General features: G+C 44.9%; 1 protein-coding gene and 1 pseudogene across 4 annotated transcripts; one reads left to right on the top strand and one right to left on the bottom strand.

Moving 5' to 3' along the window:
- GIMAP8 (GTPase, IMAP family member 8) lies at positions 1–11804 on the top strand. Of its 4 annotated transcripts, none has more exons than XM_022578137.3 (6): positions 1–237; positions 667–854; positions 2501–3161; positions 4790–4835; positions 7067–7693; positions 9394–11804. In XM_022578137.3, the coding sequence occupies exons 2-6, from the start codon at positions 787–789 to the stop codon at positions 10068–10070; spliced, it is 2079 nt and encodes a 692-aa protein (XP_022433845.2). In that variant the 5' UTR covers positions 1–237; positions 667–786; the 3' UTR covers positions 10071–11804. The 4 variants fall into 4 exon arrangements, with proteins under 4 accessions (XP_022433845.2, XP_022433828.2, XP_022433837.2 ...); XM_022578120.3 differs by having other exon boundaries at positions 403–854; XM_022578129.3 differs by having other exon boundaries at positions 1–533.
- A 5692-nt stretch (positions 11805–17496) lies between these two features.
- On the bottom strand, positions 17497–18876 carry LOC111183206 (ubiquitin-conjugating enzyme E2 C pseudogene; annotated as a pseudogene).
- Positions 18877–22030: the final 3154 nt, after the last annotated feature.

The raw sequence follows: 22030 nt of genomic DNA, 5'->3' as shown, positions 1-22030 counted from the left end.
CACAATAGGGTTTCGTTTTATGAACTCTTGGAAAGCATCAACGTTCTAGCATTTCAAATGTTTGTCTAGCTCCGGGAAAGAACACTTTCTCCTGGGAAGCAGCGTTGGTCCGAGGCCCCGAGTTTCTCCGGAGGGGGCGTTCGGGGAGAGCCCTCTGGAAGGCAGGAGAGGAGCTGTTACAGGAGGCTGTACGGGCTGCTGCAGGGCAGACGGAGGGCGAGGAGTTGGTGGGAGAAGGTAAACTATGTCTTTCGGTTTTCACCCCAATCTCGGGAAAGGGCAGGGCTGAGCGGTGAATGCTGGGACCTGCTGGGGCAGAAACACCTGCTCCGGGCTCCGGGCCCTCTCCCCACCCCCAGCTCTCGCAAAGCCTTGAAATGCCCCCGATTGTTTTCCGCACAGCCGCCTGTGCCGTCGGCACAGCGATCCTTCTCGAGGGACACTTCCGAAGCTCGGCTGGGGCTCAGCCCGGGTCCCCTCAGCCCCAGCGGAGCCTCCGCCTTCCACCTCCCACCAGCCTTTGACCGCGCCGGGTAGGTGGGCGCGGTGCCTTCCTGGCTCAGACCGCCTTGACCCAGACGTTCTCACCCTGCGATCTGGCATCACTTCTGAACTTCCCCTCCGACTGCATTGGACACCTATTTCTAAAAGGCTCTTCCTCCTCAGAAACACTATGTCAGGAAGATCCTGACCCTGCGAAGCTGGTCCAGACCCTGCTTTCCTCTCCCCGCGCCGCTGCTCCATCCTCTGAGGGGATAGAGTAGCCGCTTCAAACCCAGCCGAGCGATGCAGAGACGGAGGCGCGAGGAACCTGGAGGTTCTGAGACTGTGACAGGTCAGGGGACAGGACCGAGGTACGTGTGTGCGTGGTGGCGGTTTCTGTGCTGGACACGTGAACATGAGGACGGGAAAGGCGGCCGACGCAGGGCGGGGAGACAGCCACCTGGAAGGCTTGATTTCAGGGGCTCTGGGGTGTTCTTCCCGCCCCAGCGCAGGTCTCCCCAGCCTGGGGGGCACAGAGGTCACCCCCCTTCCCGGGGAGTCGTGTCTGTGCGCAGCTTCCTAGGAAGAGGCGGGTCTGGGAGGGGGCTGCTCGCCCCACCCAGGGCAGAGATGAAGGCCTGGAAGAAAAAGGGGGGTAGGTCCGCTCCTCCGGCATCCCCTGACTTCACGACTGCGACACAAAGCAAACTCCCACCCTCACCCCGGGGAAGTCAGCGGGAGCTGCCTGCCTCCTTGAGCAGAAGCCGGCAGGGAAGCTGGCCGTTTGGACACTGATTTTCCACATTCACTCTCGTGATATTTCCCAACCCTTGCACAATCAGGATTCCATTAACTGATCATTGAAAGTGGTCAGTGTTTGCCAAAAACACTCTTTCTGATTTTATCTAAATTTAAGCCTCCTGGGCTTTCACCCATGAACTCTCTTCCTTCCTCCTGCCGGGCTGGGACTGAGCTCTCTCCAGGCCGGGCTCCGGAAGCTTCTCTGACCACCTTTTTCTGTGCACCTGAACTGCCCCTGACGTGGGACAAATCCCTACATCACTGGAAGCTTTGCTTGGGTGCCTGAAGCCTCGTCCCCCTTGGGCTCTATCCTGGGAAGAAGGTGGAGGCTGCTTTAGAGTCTCACAAGAGTTCTGGAGAAAGCTTTCTTTCTTTCATTTTTTTAAGTTTTTAAAAAATTCTTGAATTTTATTCTATTTATTTTTTTATACAGCAGGTTCTTATTAGTTACCTATTTTATACGTATTAGTGTATATATGTCAATCCTAATCTCCCAATTCATCCAACCACCACACCCTTCCCCGCTTTGTGTCCATACATTCGTTCTCTACATCTGTGTCTCTATTTCTGCCCTGCAAACCGGTTCATCTGTACCATTTTTCTAGATTCCACATATATGCGTTAATATACGATATTTGTTTTTCTCTTTCTGACTTACTTCACTCTGGATGACAGTCTCTAGGTCCATCCACGTCTCTACAAATGACCCAATTTCATTCCTTTTTATGGCTGAGTAATATTCCATTGTATATATGTACCACATTTTCTTCATCCGTTCGTCTGTCGATGGGCATTTAGGTTGCATCCATGACCTGGCTATTGAAAATAGTGCTTCAATGAACATTGGGGTGCATGTCTTTTTGAATTATGGTCTTCTCTGTGTATATGCCCAGTAGTGGGATTGCTATGTCATATGGTAATTCTTTTTTTTTTTTTTTTTTTTTTTTGCGGTACACGGGCCTCTCACTGCTGTGGCCTCTCCCGTTGCGGAGCACAGGCTCCGGACGCGCAGGCTCAGCGGCCATGGCTCACGGGCCCAGCCACACCGTGGCATGTGGGATCTTCCTGGACCGGGGCACGAACCCGTGTCCCCTGCATCGGCAGGCGGACTCTCAACCACTGTGCCACGAGGGAAGCCCGGAAGGTACTTTCCTGTTGTTCTTCTATCCACTCTGTTTGTGAGTTGAACATTGTTGTGTTGCTTTTGTCCCAACAGAACCAGTGGAAACCTGTGTCAGGAGAGAGAGTCAGAGCCGGACTGCTCCATGTTGGAACTGAGGCTTCTTCTTTTAGGGAAACATGGCGCAGGGAAAAGTGCCACAGGAAACACCATTCTGGGCAAAGCTGTGTTCAAGTCCAGGTTCAGTGAGCAGATGGTGACTAAAACGTGCCAGAGAGAGAGTGGGGCCACGCAGGGGAGGGAGGTTGTGGTCATCGACACCCCTGACCTTTTCTCCTCAATAGCTTGTGCCAATGACAAGGAAGGCTACATTGAGCGCTGCCTGGAGCTCTCAGCTCCCAGCCTCGACGCCTTCCTTCTGGTAATTCCCATCGGCCATTATAAGGTGGAGGACAGAGAAACAATCAAGGGCATCCAGAAGGTGTTTGGAGCTAAAGCCAGGAAGCACATCGTTATAGTCTTTACTTGGAAAGATGATTTGATGGATGGCTTGCTGGAAGATTACATTGAAAGTGACACGTCTGTTAGGGACTTAGTTCAAAACTATGGCGGCCGATACTGCGCTTTCAACAACAAGGCCAGTGAGGATGAGCGGGACGCCCAGGTGAAGGACCTCCTCTGCAAGGTCCAGTGTTTGGTGGATGAGAACCAAGGACCATACTGGGTGAACTTCAGAAATGAAGACAGTGGACTCCAGGTGAGGATTCTTGTGAAGGCCTCCAAGGGTCTCTGTTGTTAGAGCTAGCGGGATAAAGGCACAAATAAGTGAAATGTTGCAGAGGCTTTGTTTAAAGGGATATTTATCCATAAACTGGAAAGATGAGGCTACTTTGAGTATTATACTTTATTGGCAAATTAATGGATATATTTAAGAGCTTATCTGACTTTACCCCTCATAGTATTGGACACATAAATGACTCATTAGACCCTCTCTTCCCTTGGCTTCAGTAAAACTATCCTTTTCTTGTTTCTTCGTCCTCACTTGCTACTCCAGAGAGCGCTGAGCCCTCCTCTAATGACCTGACAGCTGGCATCTTCAGGGCTTGGTTCTCGCCCTTCCTCCCTTCTCTATACTTGTGTCCTCAGGTGATTCCGCATTTTTACAACTTTGAGCTTCATCTGTTGCAAACAGTTTCCAAATTAGTAACTCCAGTCCAGGTCTTTCCTCTTGAGTTCTGACTCCTTTGTCCATCCAATTGCTATCTGACATCGCTCTCTTAAAGAATCTCAGAGTTAACACGTCCAGACTTTTGTTTTTCCCTCTTGAATCTCTGAGACTTCAGTTTTCCTCTCAGCTCTGTCAATGGCTGTCCTGCCCATCATGCTGTTCAAACCTAAGCCCAGATGTCAGCTTTGATACCACGGCCAGCTTGCATCTGACTTCCAGGAGATCATCGTCTTGTGTGATTAAGGCACCTGGAATCCGCCTGCTTCTCTCTGTCTCCACTACCACCATCTGGTCCAGGGCAACCTCTTTTCTTGCCTGTACTATTTTACACATATTTGCATAACAATTTTCCCCTAATTTATTCTTGTGCCTTACCCTCCCCACCCCCATCCATTTCACACACAATAGCCAGATTGATATTTTAGTTGATTTTAAAACTTCTGATTTCATGCCAATTTAAATGTTGGGAGTGAGGCTTCCCCAGGCAGGTGAAGGGGATGTTAATTATGTGTTTAGCTCTTCATCCTTCATTGTCTCCATTTGCCCATGTGGATGGGGAGGGTTCCAAATTTTACTGGATCTCACGTTTGAAGAAGCTTCATCTCTATACTGGGGGTGCAGTAAGGGAAGAAGACATTGGAGATACATGGGGAGCTTGATTTCCAATCTCCTCCCTTCCCCTGTCCCTCAAATGCACGGCACATCCATCACTTGACTAGTTTCTTCTTCCAGGGAGTCCAGAAGCTTTTCTTAAGCGTCTGGATTTTCTCCAGGAATAGCAGGAACTCTGGGAGACACTGGAAAGAATTACTATTACTATTGGGGACTGTGGAGAAGTAAAGTTAGAAAGTGCTTCAGGAACAATGCCTGGGTTAGATGGCATTTGTGGGACTCCTCTGAGTGAGAACAAAACCCACCTTCTTACTTCTGGGAAACGTGTTGCAGCAGCAGCGGGGTCTCAAGGTCAGCTTCATCATGGACAGGACTACACATGCCAGCAGCGACCATGACCATGACCATGACCATGACGTTCATTTGACCACATCCTAATCATCGAATTACTCTGAATTATATACTTGTGTCTCCGTCCCTTTACTTTGTGAAAAGCTGAGATTTTAGGTCTGTGTGCATCATATTCCTCTTTATTTTCTTTCTAGGATTGTGTGAATGAAGCTACATCTCAGAGGGAGGACCATCCACATGGTAAGATAATTCTTAAAAAAATGTTAAGCTCATATCTGTATTCTTTTGAATGCATCATGCATCAAAATGAAGTGGAAAAATTATCTAGATAAGTCAGAACAAATTGCACCCTGGAGCCCTAGCTCAGGTTGGTGCCCACAGTCTGTCTCCCAGGGAACTGCTAACCCTTGTGAGTAGGTGGGGCACCCGCGCGGGTGTCCCCGGCCTTCCCTGAAATGTTACAGAGCTGGGCTTGTCTCTTGCAGCTTCTTCCCTGACTCAGCCTCTCCTCCCCAGCCTGGGACCCAGCACTACCCAATTTTGGACTCCTACCGGGAGGCAGAGATCACTTCTTCATGGATAACACTAAACAGAATAACACCTGCAGAATTCAGTGATGGAGCTCAGTATCTGTGTGATGATTGCCGTTAATGGTGCATCGTGCACACTGCACACGTCAATACACGTAGATCTACCTTGTTCTGTTCAGTGGACGTAATGTGGTCCATGGTATGCGCATACGTGACAGATACACCCATCTCTTTGTTGTTGGACTTTCGGGTTATTTCTGGGCCAGCTCTGTGCAAGAACTGAATATTTCGTAGCGAATAAGGTAGATGAGATCTCTGTCCTTGTAGGACTTCCCAAAATCATAATTAAAATTTTAATGATAATTATTGCAAGTGACATTATATGCTGGGATATATATATATAATATAAATTATTCAATCCTAGTAGCATATAATATATAATCCTCATAACCTCACAATATAGCCCTTAATAACAATCCTATAAAGACGGTGTTATTTTCGTTTTACAGTTGAGTAAATTTAGCCAGAAATACGTGAACTTAGACAGCAGTAGGGAGTTAATATTCTGTCGATGCCCATCAGCCAAGACCCCCAGGAATATTCCTGTTACTGAACAAAACTGGGTGGACTGACTTGTGGCAGTGAGGGAATATAGCACATCATGGGGACCAAGGAGCATCTCAGAATGAGGGTGTTGGCGAAGACTTTTTATAGGATGTGGGCTTGTGTGAAGTGATTTGGGGGGAAGTAGAAACTCTCCCAAGGCAGCATAACACGGACATGGTGTCACTAGCATTTCAGCTGCTTTCTTTAAATGCTGTGTTCTTCCCCCTTCCCAGACTTGGGGCTCAGACGCTGAGTATCATCCACTCTGATAGTGCCCTGGGTGATACAGACTCGGTGACTATCCTTGTAACCGTGGGCTCTGTCATGTGCCCAGTGGGTCTGGTATTGACTTGGGATCATGGGAGAAGTGGTGGGGACAGTGTATGTGTGGAGAGACAGTTTTGTGGTACAGGTTATTACAGTAATTTACTGAGGTATAATTTACATAGAGTGAGATGCACAAATCTTACGTGTACAACTCGAGGGTTGTTTACGTATCTACACATATGTGACATCATCTAGATAAAGATATGGGGCATTTCCATCACCTTAGAAGTTCTTACTGTCCCTCCCCAAAGGGAACCACTCTCCAGGCTTCTATCAACATGGATTAATTTTGTGTGTTCTTGCACTTCAGATAATGACATCATGTAGCATGTGGTTTTGTGTCTGACTTCTTTCACTTAGCATGTTTTGGCGATCCATCCAGGCTGCATGTCAGTACATCACTTTTTGTTAAATTGCCGAGTTGTATTCTATGTTATGAACATACCCCTGAGATGCATTTTTTTGTTTAAGTTTTTAAAAATTAATTATTATTTTTTTATTTGGATTGGCCGCCCTTCACGGCATGTGGGACTCCCGGTTCCCTGACCAGGGATCAAACCCGTGCCCCCTGCAGTGGAAGCACAGAGTCCCAACCACTGGACCACCAGGGAAGCCCCCCACTACGATGCATTTTAAACTCATTCTCCCCAGTTCTGCCTTAGCCCATGAACTTCACACCCCAGTAGTTAACTTCGGCGGCAAAATAAGAGGGATCCTGAGGCTCATGGCCAGTGAAGGCCAAGTTCAACATTTTCATGTTCCTGGGAAATCTGAAGCCCTTTACACCTCTCTTAAGTTGTTCATGGCCCTTTTCATGGCTTTCACTTTGATGGGTAGCTTCTGACTGGGTCTAGAGTTCTACTGGTTCAGAGGACCACTGCCGTTCTCTATAAAATCTGACAAGAGATTTCTAAAATCTCAAAAGAGATTTATGAGAAATCCTAAAACCCGTCCACATCTCTGTATTCAAATGTAAGAAGAGACTCTGAATCTGTCCTTTTGTCCCAGGGCCAGGGGCGGAGCATCACCAGGCTACAGGATGTGAGCCGAACCATGAGCCGTCAACACTGAAGGTCCTGCTCGTGGGGAAGCATGGTGTGGGGAAAAGTGCAGCTGGAAACAGCCTTCTGGGGAGGTGGGTCTTTGAGACCCAATACAGCGAAAAGCCAGTAACCCAGAGGTGTAAGTCCGAGAGCAGAACCTGGAGAGGGAGGAAAGTTTTGATCATTGACACTCCAGACTTCTCATCTGCAAAGGATGTTGAACAAGACATTTTGAACAACACCTTTCCAGGTCCCCATGCCTTCCTGCTGGTGACCCCGCTGGGATCTTTCAATGAGCGCGATCACATGGTGCTGAGTACCATCCAGAGCATTTTTGGAGATAAATTCATTGAGTACATGATTGTTCTCCTCACCAGGAAAGAAGATCTAGGGAATCAGGATCTAGATACGTTCTTAAAAATCAGAGCTGAAAGGCTCTACGAGCTCATCAAGGAATGTAAAAACCGATGCAGCATCTTCAACTATAGAGCAACGGGAGAACAGGAACAGTGCCAGGTGGACGAGCTCCTGCAAAAAATTGTGAGCGTGGTGCAGCAGCATGGGGGCAAGCCGTGCACCTTCAGGGGGAAAGGTAAACGCTGTCTAGAAAACCTTTTCTGCATACTTAAAAATAGATATAAATGTACAGGAACTTTGTTTTCTGAAGGGCATAGCGGAGGTCCAAAGGACAGGTCTCTTCTGTTAGCTGACTCTTTCTCCTTTCTGTCTCAAATTCTACTAAATTTATGTACCTGTGCATGCACTGTCCTGACCTGGTCTATAATTTTCTCCTGACTTTTCTCCCATCTCTTCAACTGGATGGTGAGCATCTTGAGGGAAGGAGTTTCCAGTCTCTTGTCTTCCCCACAGCGTATCTGTTGCCCAGGGCTTAGCACTCAGTGCTGGTGCTGAGACAGTCCTGGTTCATTGGTTTTACCCTTCCCTTCTTCCTCCCCTTCCCCCACCCCCCGCCTCTTCCTTTCCTCCCTGCCCTCCGCCTTTCTTGACCTCTTTGTTTACTCTCTTGGTTCTTTACTCTTCCCTCTGTTGGAGAAGGGGGGGCTGTTTTGACCGGACAAGGACAGGGAGCCTGAATCCTCATGATGGTCATGCCCCACATGGCACTAGGTGGGCTTTATTAGTCCAGCCACACTAACTTACCTACTGCTTAAGCAGAAGTCCCCTTGTAGTCCACTCAGTGCTACAAATTCTATTGACCTGAGCTGAGATTCTTCCCATTCTACTCATCCCGTTCTCTTCTGCTTCAAAGATCCTCACCTGGGAAGAACATCAGACCAAAAGGGGCATATCTGTTTGTTGTGCTCTTTCACATTCTTAATGGGGAGCCAGGTGCTGGGCAGCCTCCTAAAAGCACAGACATGTGGGAAAGTCAGGAGGGGCTGTGTGGAGGAAGCACGATTTGAAACAGGCTTTGGAGAATGGGTAGAGTTTGCATGGCTGAGTACAAAGCTCCAGAGAGTACACTAGCAACTTGAAGCAAGGAGGTAGAACTGAGCATCTACTTGTGAGAGGACAAAGGGGCATGGTCTTGATGGAGATGAGGGCTCACACCTCTAGATATGGGATGGGGAGTTTAGACCAGATTGCCGAGGGGGTGAGAACCACACCGTCCGAGGGCATGGAAGAGGGACTTAATCTATTTTTTAATCCTGTATGTTTAACTATGAGATTGTGGGTTCAGGATAAGCAATTGAGTAATTTCTCCCAGAAGGAAGAACGTGCGATGGGCTTTCCTCTCTCTTTGTTTTGAGGCAGATATCAGTAACTTGGTAAAAACTCACAATCGAGAACTGTGAGACCTGAACGGAAGAGAGAGATCACAGTACAAGTGCAAAGTCATAAGGAAAACCCCAGTAATACATGTTGCAAGATCTTTCTGCATCTATCATCTCATTTATAGGGAAATTTTTTTCTTTTTTTTTTGCGGTAAGCGGGCCTCTCACTGCTATGGCCTCTCCCGTTGCGGAGCGCAGGCTCCGGACGCGCAGGCTCAGCGGCCATGGCTCACGGGCCCAGCCGCTCTGCGGCATGTGGGATCCTCCGGGACCGGGGCACGAACCTGTGTCCCCTGCATCGGCAGGCGGACGCTCAACCACTGCGCCACCAGGGAAGCCCCGGACTGTGTAATTTTGACAGGCTGTTCCAGTGCTTGGGGATGGAACTTTCCGAGCATCCTTTGCTGTGATTAATGGCAGTAGTCTTGATCTTGAGATGAAAGTTGTAGGCAGATCAGCCCATGGTCACGAGTCTTTCCCGCTTTCTCTTCTGCAGAGTCCCTGTGCATCACCCTCGTGGGGAGGAGCGGAGCTGGGAAGACTGCCAGTGGGAACACCGTCCTCGGGAGGCCGAAGTTCCGCTCTCAGCTGGAAGCACAGCTGGCCACCAAGACATGCCAGAGCGGCTGGAGGGCGTGGGATGGGCAGGATGTTGTGGTTGTGGACACTCCCCTGCCCTGCCTGGTGTCCGGAGCTGAAGGGGGTCCATCCCAGGTCGATGAGGAGGTCAAACGCTGTTTGTCCTACTATAAAGAAGGGAGTACGGTTCTGGTCCTGGTATTACAGCTAGGACGGATCACGCGAGAGGACAAAAAGGCAGTGGCGGAATTAAAGACCATCTTTGGAGAGGAAGTTATGAAATACACGATTGTGCTGTTTACCCGGAAGGAAGACTTAGAGACTGGGAAGCTTGAAGATTATGTCAAAAACACAGATAACAGATATCTTAGGGACATAATTGAAAAATGTAAGGGGAGATATTGTGCTTTTAATAACAAAGAAACTGGCCAAGCCAGGGAAGAGCAGGCAAGAGAGCTTTTGTCAGAGGTTACTAACCTGATAAAGTGCCGTAGAGAGCATGAATATCGCCATCCATGGGGGAATGTAGGCAAAATAATGAAAAATTTTCAGCCCCCAAAATTACTGAATAATTTAAAAAGTATATTACTATAAAATTACTAAATAACTTAAAGGGTAAGTTAGTGTAGGAAGCCCCACATTACTAAATAATTTAAAAGGTAAGTTACTATAGCAAGCTGAAATGCCCGGGGTCTCTTTAAGTTAGAGATACCCTCAGGCTACAAGCATGGTGGGGGGCATGGTAGGACTGGTGGGATGGGAAGAGGGTCCATGACTTTGAGGGCTTGAGAGGTAAATGCATATCACACTGTGGGGCTTCAGCTCTTTGTAGGTAAATAAGTTGTCAGGCTGGGGCAGGTAATAGGGGATAACAAAGGAGAAAGAAAAAATAAGGCGGGAAATCTGAGCAAAGCCTTCAGGGGTTAATTAGGCTGATATTAAGGATCAGAATCAAGTCACAAGAATCACTTCATCTGTGTAGACAGATCGGAGTCAGGACAGACACTGGGACTGAGGCCAAGGCCAGCCTGGGGTCAGAATACAGAGAGTCACACAAGAACCAGAGGATTCAGATACATGAAGGTAAGACAATGTCCAGTCAACTCCTGGGTGTGGCAGAATGGAGAAGCTGGACTCCTGTGGGCCTCTCTGATGCCCAGCACTGCTTGCCAGGTGCCCTGAGCTCTCCATCTCCACCGCGGCAGCACTCAGGGCCTTCCTTTCTTCACATGATGGCTACTCCTTACTTCTTTCCCCAGTCCAAGCTGGAATGGAAAGTGGGACCTAGTCTACCTTCCTTTGCTGTCCCTGAGGAAGTGAACAGGAGTCTGTGAAGTATCAAAAGATTTTATTGCCAATCATTCACAGTGAAATAGACTAGAACAAAAATTAGAAGCATGGTAAAATTGTCAAGATTAGACGATCTTGCAAAAATTTAAAATTCTAAGTAAAATTCTAGATTTCCTCTAGGAAGAGTTATTGAGAACTCCTTTATACTTCTCTCTCTCTTTCCCTTTCTTTTTCCCTCTCTCCCCCACCCTCCTTGTCCCTGAGGCTTAGGAATTAGGTTAAAACTCAAAGAGGGGCTTCCCTGGTGGTGCGGTGGTTGTGAGTCTGCCTGCCGATGCAGGGGACACGGGTTCGTGTCCCAGCCCGGGAGGATCCCACATGCCGCGGAGCGGCTGGGCCCGTGAGCCATGGCCGCTGAGCCTGCGCGTCCGGAGCCTGTGCTCCGCAACGGGAGAGGCCGCAAGAGTGAGAGGCCCGCGTACCGCTAAAAAAAAAAACACAAAAAATCCCAGAAAACTCAAAGAGGTCAAATAATAATGGCTTAAACACATTAGGGGTTTATAGTGTCTTACATTAAGAAGTCCAGGAGTAGGCAGTCTGAGACCAGTGTGGCATCAACGTTCCAGCTTCTTTCTGCCTTTCTGCCCCCACCCATCGGCATGCAGCCTCCATACTTAAGGTTGCTTCTTACGGTTCCAAGATGGTGGTGTCCTACTCACGGCTAAGCAGGTTATATTGAGAGCTGCCTGGTGTGGGTGACATGTGAGAACTATGGAGTCTTCTCCCAGATGTAAGGTCAGATGTTTTCAATATTAACTGCTTTACACATGCTTTGAGGACATGATCTATGTCACCATCTGCTTTTTTAAAATTTCAAAGTATCAGGTTACGTCAAGATTAACCCATTGATAAGAGCATGGAATGTCACCATTAATACTTTTGTACTCTGCATAACCCTTAATACGATAAATTCTGGTAAGTGTGTATAAATATATTTAGTTGAGTGAAATAATAAAGATGAATTATATTATGAATTCACCTCTTCTTTCTGATTCCTATTTTTCTGACTTGGGGGAAGAGCATGCTTCCATGGAAAGGAAATGAAAATGTTTAAATACCTTGACTCTGGTGGTTTTTGCATCTTTGATGCCTGAAAACCTTTAAACTGGGTGACAGTCACTTCACTAGGCCTCTGCCAGTTCAGGAATCTTCTACTCTGAGCATGTCATTACAGCAAGGACAAACAGATGTAACCAGTATTAGAGCCAGGTACCTGGGAAGAATAAAGTCTAGAAGACATTCTGCGCCTCTTCCCAGAGCTTCCCTTCAGCTTGAAGGCAGGAACAAATCCCAGAGTGCTACCCATGATTGAGCAGGTGACACTGGACCTGCATGAGGTGGGGAATGTGTGGGCTGAGCAATGTGATGTACATTGCCAGAGGAGAGAAGAAAGAGGCAGGAAGAATATTTGAAGAAATAATGGCTGTGAACTTCCAAAATTTGATGAAAACCATTAATGTACACATCTAAGAAACTCAATGAACTTTAAGTAGGATAAATTCAAAGAGACCCACACCCATTATAATCAAACTACAAAAGACAAAGACAAAGAATCTTAAAAACAGCAAGAGAGAAGTGACTCATAACATACAAGGGATCCTCAACAAGATTAACATCTGATTTCTCATCAGAAACCATAGAAGCCAGTGGTCCATAGGATCGTATATTCAAAGTGCTGAAAGAAAAGACTATCGACCCCACATTCTTTATCTAGCAAAACTGTTCTTCAAAAATTAAGAAGAAATTTAAAACATCCCCAGATAAAGAGAAGTGGAAAGAATTTATTACTTGCAGAGCTACCCTACGAGATAAGATCCTGAGAAAAAAGAACAAAGCTGGAGGTATCACGTTTCCTGACTTCAAACTATACTACAAAGCCACAGTAACCAAAACAGTATGGTACTGGCACAAAAACAGACACATAGATCAATGGAACAGATGAGAGGGCCAAAAAATAAACCCACGCACATATGGTCAATTAATCCACAACAAAAGAGGCAAGAATATCCAATAGGGAAAAGGCAGTCTCTTCAATAAGTGGCATTGGGAAAACTGGACAGTTACATGTAAAAGAATGAAAGTAGAACATTTTCTCAAACTGTATACAAAAACAAACTGAAAATGGATTAAGTGTCTAAATGTAGTACTGGAAGCCATAAAAATTGTAGAAGAAAACATAGGCAGAACACTCTGACATAGTCTTAGTAATAGTTTTTTGGATCTGTCTCCTCAGGCAAGGGAAACAAAGCAAAAATAAACTAATGGGGCCTAATTAAACTTAAAAACTTTTGCACAGCTAAGGAAACCATCGACAAAACAAAAAGACAACCTACTTAATGGGAGAAGATATTTGTAAATGATGTGCCAGATAAGGGGTTATTACTCAAAATACATAAAGAAATCATACAACTCAATATAGAAAAAAACCCCATGGGCTTCCCTGGTGGCGCAGTGGTTGAGAGTCCGCCTGCCGATGCAGGAGACATGGGTTCGTGTCCCGGTCCGGGGAGATCCCACATGCCGCGGAGCGGCTGGGCCCGTGAGCCATGGCCGCTGAGCCTGTGCGTCTGGGGCCTGTGCTCCGCAAGGGGAGAGGCCACAACAGTGAGAGGCCCGTGTACCGAAAAAAAATAAATAAATAAATAAATAAAACCTTACTCCTCATCCTTCCCACTTTATATTGAAAGGTTGGAAAAATCAATTGAACAAACATTGAAACATTTCCCGTGTATTCAGAATATTAAATAAACTAAGATGAACATCAAATGTGGGCCAAAGAATATTTGAGGTACTCCATGAGGTTTAACAGGAAGATATATTTGTACTTATTTCTGGTATCCAACTTGTTTTCTATGAATATTTAAAAGACTCAATTCTAAATCTTCTAGCTCCTGGAGAAGGTCTGTCTCTTTTTGAATTTTCTCCAACTGTTTTTTTTTTTTTTTTTTTTTCTGTTTGCTGCCTGTTGTTTCAAGTTATTTGATTGCTTTTGAGACAGGCTGGGACCTGAGACCCTTTGCTACAATGCTGCAAACATTGCACCTGGACACACCTCTCCTCAAGCTACAAAATGCAAAGAAACTATATAGGACTAAAAATAACTGCGTGCATGCGCAGTTGGGGCAAATTCTGGCCCCAAAGGATACAAAGAGACCAAAAAAAAAAAAAAAACCCCAAAACCCCACAACTGCCACTTTTGAAGAGCCTGGAGCAAAAACAGGGTGTTGGGAGCAAAAGCTGTGTACTGTGCATGCCCCCTGCACTCAACCACCAGAGGGGTGGGCAAAACATCTAAGCCACCCCTCTGGCCCGACCCCCAGACACATTCCTACCCTCACCCTTGGGGAGCGAGCAAGCAAGGGAACCTGCTGTCTGTTCCCCCTCCCCCCTGCCGCAGCAGGGGCCCCATAAAGCCTTGCCTGAATTTCTCCTCCGGCCTCTGGTCAATTTCTATTGACTGGGGAAGGTCAAGAACCCTGGTCGGTAACACTTTCAGTTTCTTCTCTAGGTTCCTGCCTTTCCCCCCTCTATCTCAGGGTCTCATGATGGTGACTGAGACAAGATATTTTGTGATGTGCTTCCTGTTTTGCAGCTTTCGGCCTCATTCTTCTTTATTTTGTAGGGGCTGTTTATGATATCGTTATTTTGCCTTTGTGGTTTCACATTCTGGGGTGGTTTCTCATGCAGCTTGAGAAGAGTACTTGTTTGTTTCTTAGAGCTGAATTTCTAAAAGTCATTCCAAGCTCTTCACTGGGTACTTCACTTAGAACTGCTTTGTAAATTACTCATTCCACTGGAAATACTAAGAAAATGTTTGCTAAGAAAGCGGCTGTATTTCTGCATTTGATTACAGGTTGTGCCTGTGCAAAACAAAGCTAGTAGAATGCAGTTACATTGCACCCGTCCTCATCTGCAGAGTCTGTAAAACAGAGGCCACTGGTTTGAAAATATCTTTTTTTACACCCCGCACCTCCCTTTGTCTCCTTGATTTCCAAACCCATATAGTACTAATGGCTGTATGAAAGCTTTCACTAGACTGCATTACAAAACCAGTTCCAAAGTGAGATTTACAATCACATAGCAAGTGGCAACAAGCAAATTTTTGCTTTGACAAGAGTTTAGCTAGAAAGTCAAACTCATCATAAATGGGGTCATGTTTTGGTAGTTGCTTTACTGCACTTGCTTCATTTGTTGCAGTGTAGAAGGATGTTTGTTATCCACAGTTGGAAACTGTTGTTTTGTCAACATCTGTGCTAGCTATTAGCACGGCAGTAGTTTTACATTCTATAGCTCTGAATTTTTATTGGCTGTAGACACTTTTGTGGCTAAAGTTTCATGATATCCACTAAAGTCAGGTGCAGATTTACTCTAATAAAATAAGGCGTACCCTTATTTTCAGGAACATACACATCCGATTGTACGGTTGAGGTCCTGGGGATAATACAAAAGCATTGATCTTTTTTGCCAACTAAATTTATATGTAATATATAATCGAATATAGTCATAATTTATTTATAACATTTCCAACGTTTTATTATCTTTCAAGAATCTGTGGATTGACAGGAGCTGGTTCTGCTCCATGTGACATTGGCTGGAGTTGCAGTTATCTGGGATCTCAATGGAGCTGCAATGTACAAGATGCATGACTCACATGGCTGGTCAGTGATGCCGGGGATGTTACCCTAGGGCCCACATGTGTGTGGTCTTTTCATACAGTTTGAGCTTCTCATAGCATGGCAGCTGGGTTCTGAGAGGGACTGTTCAAAGAACAGCTTTCCGAGAACCCCCTAGTCTTTTCAGAGAGAATTGCTTGCACCTCAGTTTCCAAAGGAGAGAAATACGTATTTAAATTCCACTCCCTGGGAAGAGTATTCACTCCTTCTCATAGAATGAGGAGTAATTTAGGGGGAAGAACTTGGGGGAAAGCCTGACATCCACTGATCCAGACATTGGACTAGTGTTTTGAAACCGTGTACAAAAGTCCTTGTCTTTTGAAGCAAAATGCTGACTCAAGAGTGAATGATTGGGGAATGTGAAGATGTAGAGACAATAGCTGTTGGGCTGGGGAACTGGTAACAATTTAGACTATAATTCTGCCACATTGCAGAATCACGGAACTCCCAGTTCCCTGAAAGACATAGATAAAGGCCTGACACACATTCCTAAGTTGTTTGTACAGGAAGCTGACTCACCAGATGAAAACTGCTGACCACAAGCACATGGACCCCAGACTGGTTGGAACCAGAAGGTTGACGATGCTTGAAACTTCACCTTGATGCCAACCAATCCGAGAATTGTCCATGAGCCGATCACACCCTGCTCCTTGAACACTATAACTCCTCACTACCCTCTCCAGGGTGGGTCACACAGTCTTGAGTCTTGAGGGCATTAGCCCACTGTGGCCCCCTTTGCCTGGCAAAGCAATAAAAGCTACTCTTTTCTACGTCACCCAAAACCCTGTCTCCGCATTTCTATTCGGCATGGGTGAACAGAGGCTGAGTTTCTGCAACAGTTTCTTTGCCTCAGATCAGGAAGCAGGCTCCACATCCCCTCTCTTGTGTTCCTGGGTCCCCCTGTGCCCATGTGCAGTCTGCTTGGTGCTCCCTGTTTCCATGCTCTAAGTTGACCAGAGAAGATCTGTTTCTGGCAGACTCAGGTTAGTCTCTCCTCCTCAGGCTTACTCTCCTGAGTCTCACATGGTCCGGATGTTTGTTAGACCAGCTCTGGACCAGCCCTCTCCCATTCAGGGAGGTGGTTTGCGAAATGCCATTATGACCTTTGATTCCTGCTGCACTTCTTCATCCCAGCACTAGGGGGCTCTGTGCTTTGGATGAAAAGGTGATAATTGGCCCAGTTGACTCGTCTTTTTTTTTTTCCAAATCCAAAATGTGTTGATTTAATACATTCATCACAAGGGCTCAACCAGAGACTTAAAATTAAAAAGCAGAAACAATGAATTGGGAGATTGGGATTGACATATATACACTAATATGTATAAAATAGATAACTAATGAGAACCTGCTGTATAAAAAATAAATAAAATTCAAAAAAAATCATCTCAAAAGACAACAAAACCAAACAAAAACAACAACAAAAAAAACAGAAACAAAACAAAGATGACACTGTTACCAACCCAGGTCCTTGGACACTTTAATCAATAGAAACTGATAAGAAGCCAGATGAGAAACTCAGGCAAAGTTTTATTGGACTCGTGCTACAGCAGGAGGGAGCGAGAACAAGAAACAGGGGCCCTTGCTCACTCTCCGAGGAAGGCATGCTGGTCCCTTAAGTGCGGTGAGGGTAGAGGCAGATCAGTGGGTCGGGCTGGAGGGGTGGCTTAGGTGGTCTGCCCTCCCCCTTGGCGATGCTGTGTGCAGGGATCATGCCAGTACCCTACTCAGAAGTGTATCGTATTGTTCATAATTGCCCCGACTTCGACCGCACATGCGTGCAGTTATTTTTACTTCCTTATAGTTTCTTTGTGTGCTGTTGCTGCAGTAGTTGGTTGTCCAGGGCCAAGTGCAAGCACGCTGGTAAAGCGTCCCAGGTCCCAACCTATCTCAACAGCATAGTTTCAGATACATAGTCCTATACAGAAATCAAGGAAAGGACAGACCATCTAAGGAAAATATCAAAAAGACAATACAAGGAGAGCAGCCAGACAGCTGGGTCAGGGTTCTTGGCTGGAGACCTGCTTTGAGTAGGTTTCTTGCAGATACTTTTTAAAGGCTGTGGGGTTTTTCCAGAGGTTGCCAGCATATGTTCAAAGGGCTATGGGCGTCGGGTTCTCCTAGCAGGCTCTGCATGGAGAGCAGAATGGTCCTGACATCGTACAGGATGGACCACTTGTCCTTCAGGATGTTCAGACACATGTTACCCTGTGTGTCCCCGATGGGGTGGTAGCAGGGTGTGAGGACCGTCACTGTGGTGGACACATAGCCCCTGGGAAACTCCAGGGAGAGCATATACCTCAGGTCTTCATATACTGGCCAGCTGTGCCATGGATGGTCCCCACCCATTTGAAAAAATTGTCTGCTTCAGGGAAGGTAGAAATTCCTCTGTCAGATCAGACATTCTGAGGGTCGTCAGCTCCTGCCATAGCCTCTTGCCTCTGGAGGCCCAGGCAGTGCTGCTAGGAAGATAGGAGCTGCAGGGCTGCGGTGCCAGTTCTTTGTATGCATGGCTGTGAGTCAAAGCTATGGAGGGAAGAAGGGGCTCATTGATGCTCTGAATCTAAACAGTAACATCTGGAATGTGAATAGTAGTTCAAAATTTATTAACACGCTTACTATTTTGTCTTTCTAAGCACGTGAACGTGGGTAAAGTCTGTCTGAGGCACCCATCTGTCCTTAGGGAAGTAAGATATGTTTAGTTACAAGAGAAAAGCAAAGAGAAAAATCAAGGTAACATTCAGATTCAAATATTTTAAAAAATGGTTTTGCACAAAGCCAACGGCATTGCAAGCTAAGGTTTTTCTAAGGCTGTCAGGGGTCGTGTTTGGTGGCCTAGGCACTGCAAGAACATATCAAAATATTTCAGTCTCATTTGTCTTCCTCAAAATGTGCTCTGGGGCTTCCCTGGTGGCGCAGTGGTTGAGAGTCTGCCTGCCGATGCAGGGGACACGGGTTCGTGCCCCGGTCCGGGAAGATCCCACATGCCGCGGAGCAGCTGGGCCCGTGAGCCATGGCCGCTGAGCCTGCGCTCCGGAGCCTGTGCTCCGCAACAGGAGAGGCCACAACAGTGAGAGGCCCACGTACCGCAAAAAAAAAAAAAATCATGTGCTCTGATTTCAACTGTTTACATTATAATATGTTCCTTTCTTAAAAAAATGAATGAACTAAGGAATTAATCCAGCTACCGACTACTTAATTCCTTCCAGTACAAAAATCTTTTAATGATTTCTAGGGCTTCTGATGTTTGTGTTAGACTTAAAGTTTTAATGAGTGATAGTTTCTGAAAAATCCATGTTTTTTTCTTACATTTGTGAGTTAAAACGATAGTAAAAGTCTTGAGGTTCAATCTGAGAATCAAATTCCGTATGAATAATCATACGTAGGTATAATAATAACCTCTGGCTATTGGGGCAGCCTGCTCTCATACCTACAACACAGCATACGTTTTACATTCAAGTTCCTTTGTGTTTAAAAAATAAAATTAAAAATGTAAATATAAAAAATATGACTGTAAAGAAGATTGGGGACTCTTTTTAAAATTTAATTTTTGAAGAGAAAAATACATTCAAATGATTCAAAATTCAAAAAGTATGAAATTCTACTTCTGGATATTTATCCAAAAGAATTTTCTTTCAGGTTTATTGAGATGTTATTGACATATAACATTGCATTACTTTAAGGGGTACAGCATGAGAGTTTGATACATGTATATATTGCAAAATGACTACCCCAATAAGGTTGGTAACACCTCCATCACCTCACATAATTACCTTTTTTTCTGACGGTGAGAACATTTAAGATATACTGTCTTAGCAACTTGCAAGTATATAATACAATATTGTTAATTATAGTTACCATGCTGAACATTAGATCCTCAAAATCTATTCATCTTATAACTGAAAGTTTATATCTTTTGACCAACATCTCCTCATTTCTCCCACTCCCCTGGACCTTGGCAACTACCGTTCTGTTCTCTGTTTCTATGACTTCGGCTTTTTTAGATTCCACATATAAGTCATATCACAAGTATTTGTCTTTCTCTGTCTGGCTGTTTTCCCTTAGCATCATGCCCTTAAGTTCCATCCATGTTGTGATAAATGTCAGGGTTACCTTTTTTTTTTAATGGCTAAATAATATTCCATTGTATGTTTTTACCACATCTTATTTAATCCATCAATAGATACTTAGGTTGTTTCCATATCTTGGCTATTATGAATAATGCTGCAATGAATATAGGGGTGCAGATATCTCTTTGAGATCCTGATTTCATTTCTTTGGGATATTTACCCAGAAGTGGGGTTGCTGGATCATATGATAGCTCTATTTTTAATTTCTTGGGGACCCTCCATACTGTTTTCCATAGTGGCTGCACCAATTTACATTCCCACCAATAGCACGCAAGGGTTGCCTTCTCTCTACATTCTCGCCAACACTATTTCTCTCTTGTCTTTTTGATAATAGCCCACTGTAACAGGTGTGAAGAGATATTATATACTATATATATGTATATGCAATGGAATGTTGTTCAGTGATTAAAAAAAAGAAGGAAATCTTGTTAAAATGCTACAATATATGATGAACCAGGAAGACATTATACTAAATGAAAAAAGCCAGTCACAGAAGTACAAATACTATGTGATTCCACTTATATCTAAAGTAGTCAAGTTCTTAGAAACAATAAGTATAAGAGTATTTGCCAGGGGCTAGGGAAGGGGGAGATGGAGAGTTGCTGTTCAATGGGTACAGAGTTACAGCCATGCAAGATAAAAAAGTTCTAGAGGTCTGTACAACATTGTTCTTATAGTTAACAATATCGTACTATACCCTGAAAAATCTGTTAAGAGGGTGTATGTCATGTTATGTGTTTTTTACCATAATAAAAAGTTATGGAAAAGCATATATTAAGAGATTTGGGTTCTACCTTGTCTACCTGATTCTCCCACAGTTCTCTAAAATTAATCACTTTATTTCTTGAGTATATTTACACTGTTTCTTTCTGCAAATATAAGCATATCTGAGTATATATTCTTAATTTATTCTCCTTTTTAAACGTAAAAAGTGGTGTACTATTTTTACAGCTCCACATCTTGTTCTTTTCATGTAACAATATGTCATGGAGATCTTCCCATATCAGTATCTAGAGTGCTTGCTTGTTCATTTTATACAGCTGCATAGTAGTCTTTTGTGTAGTTATGCAGGGGGTTATTTTTTCACATGTCTCAGTTGATGGCCCTTTGGGGATTGTTCCAACCTTTGCTATTTGAAATAACATTGCATTCTTTGCTATATTTCCCTACACATGTGTTATGCAGTTTTGTATTTTCACTAATGAAGTACGAAGGCACCTGTTTGTCTCATACTTTCGAGTTTTGAAAACCAAATAGGAGAGTAATCACATCGAAGAATTGTTTGATATGCCCTTCTTTCCATGTGAGTGGCATTAAGCCTTTTTTCATATGTTTAATATATTTGTTTTTCTGTTGATTCTCTTTATATTGTTTTGTCCATTTTTACAATGGGTTGTTGGTTTTTTATTTTTCAATTTCCTAGGAACTCTACATGTTAGAGAGACTAGACATTTGCCTATTAGATGAGTTACAAATACTATTTTCTAGCTTGTCATTCAAATTTTACTTTAAAAACTGTTCTTTTTAACGTTTTAAATTTATTTATTTATTTTTAGCTGTGTTGGGTCTTCGTTGCTGCTCGCGGGCTTTCTCTAGTTGCAGCAAGCGGGGGCTACTCTTCGTTGTGGTGCGCGGGCTTCTCATTGCGGTGGCTTCTCTTGTTGCAGAGCACGGGCTCCAGTTGTGCGGGCTTCAGTAGTTGCAGCACGTGGGCTCAGTAGTTGCCACATGCGGGCCCTAGAGCTCAGGCTCAGTAGTTGGTGCACGGGCTTAGTTGCTCCACGGCATGTGGGGTCTTCACGGACCAGGGATTGAACCTGTGTCCCCTGCATTGGCAGGTGGATTCTTAACCACTGCGCCACCAGGGAAGTCCCCCAAATTTTACTTTTGTAATGTAGATATGTATCACTATTATATAGGCAAATTAATCAATAAATTTATCTGCGTGTTCTGGGTTTTGAGTCACCATTAGAAAGACCTTCCACATGTACAGATTACATGTAGTGGCACACTTTTCTGTTTCCTTCTAGGACTTTAAAATTTTCCTTTTTGCTAACATTTAAATCGTTTATTCATTTGTAATATATCCTGGTGCTTATCAAGCATTTATCTTGTCTTTCCTGCATAAACTATACTTCAGGTTACTAAATACATGAAGAAGGAAAGAATATCCTAATAGAAATATTCTGGCTACTTAATGAAAAATATATTTTAGAATAGGATATCACTTTTTTTTTTTTTTTTTGCGGTACGCGGGCCTCTCACTGTTGTGGCCTCTCCCGTTGCGGAGCACAGGCTCCGGACGCGCAGGCTCGGCGGCCATGGCTCAAGGGCACAGCCGCTCCGCGGCAGGTGGGATCTTCCTGGACCAGGGCACGAACCCATGTCCCCTGCATCAGCAGGC

This window comes from Delphinapterus leucas, chromosome 9 (assembly GCF_059928025.1).
Source record: "Delphinapterus leucas isolate spDelLeu-1000000601 "Yukka" chromosome 9, BTC_Dleu_Yukka2, whole genome shotgun sequence".
In the NCBI taxonomy this organism is placed as follows: domain Eukaryota; kingdom Metazoa; phylum Chordata; class Mammalia; order Artiodactyla; family Monodontidae; genus Delphinapterus; species Delphinapterus leucas.
Note: the sequence above shows the minus strand (reverse complement) of the source record. Positions and strands in the feature narration are given on the sequence as shown.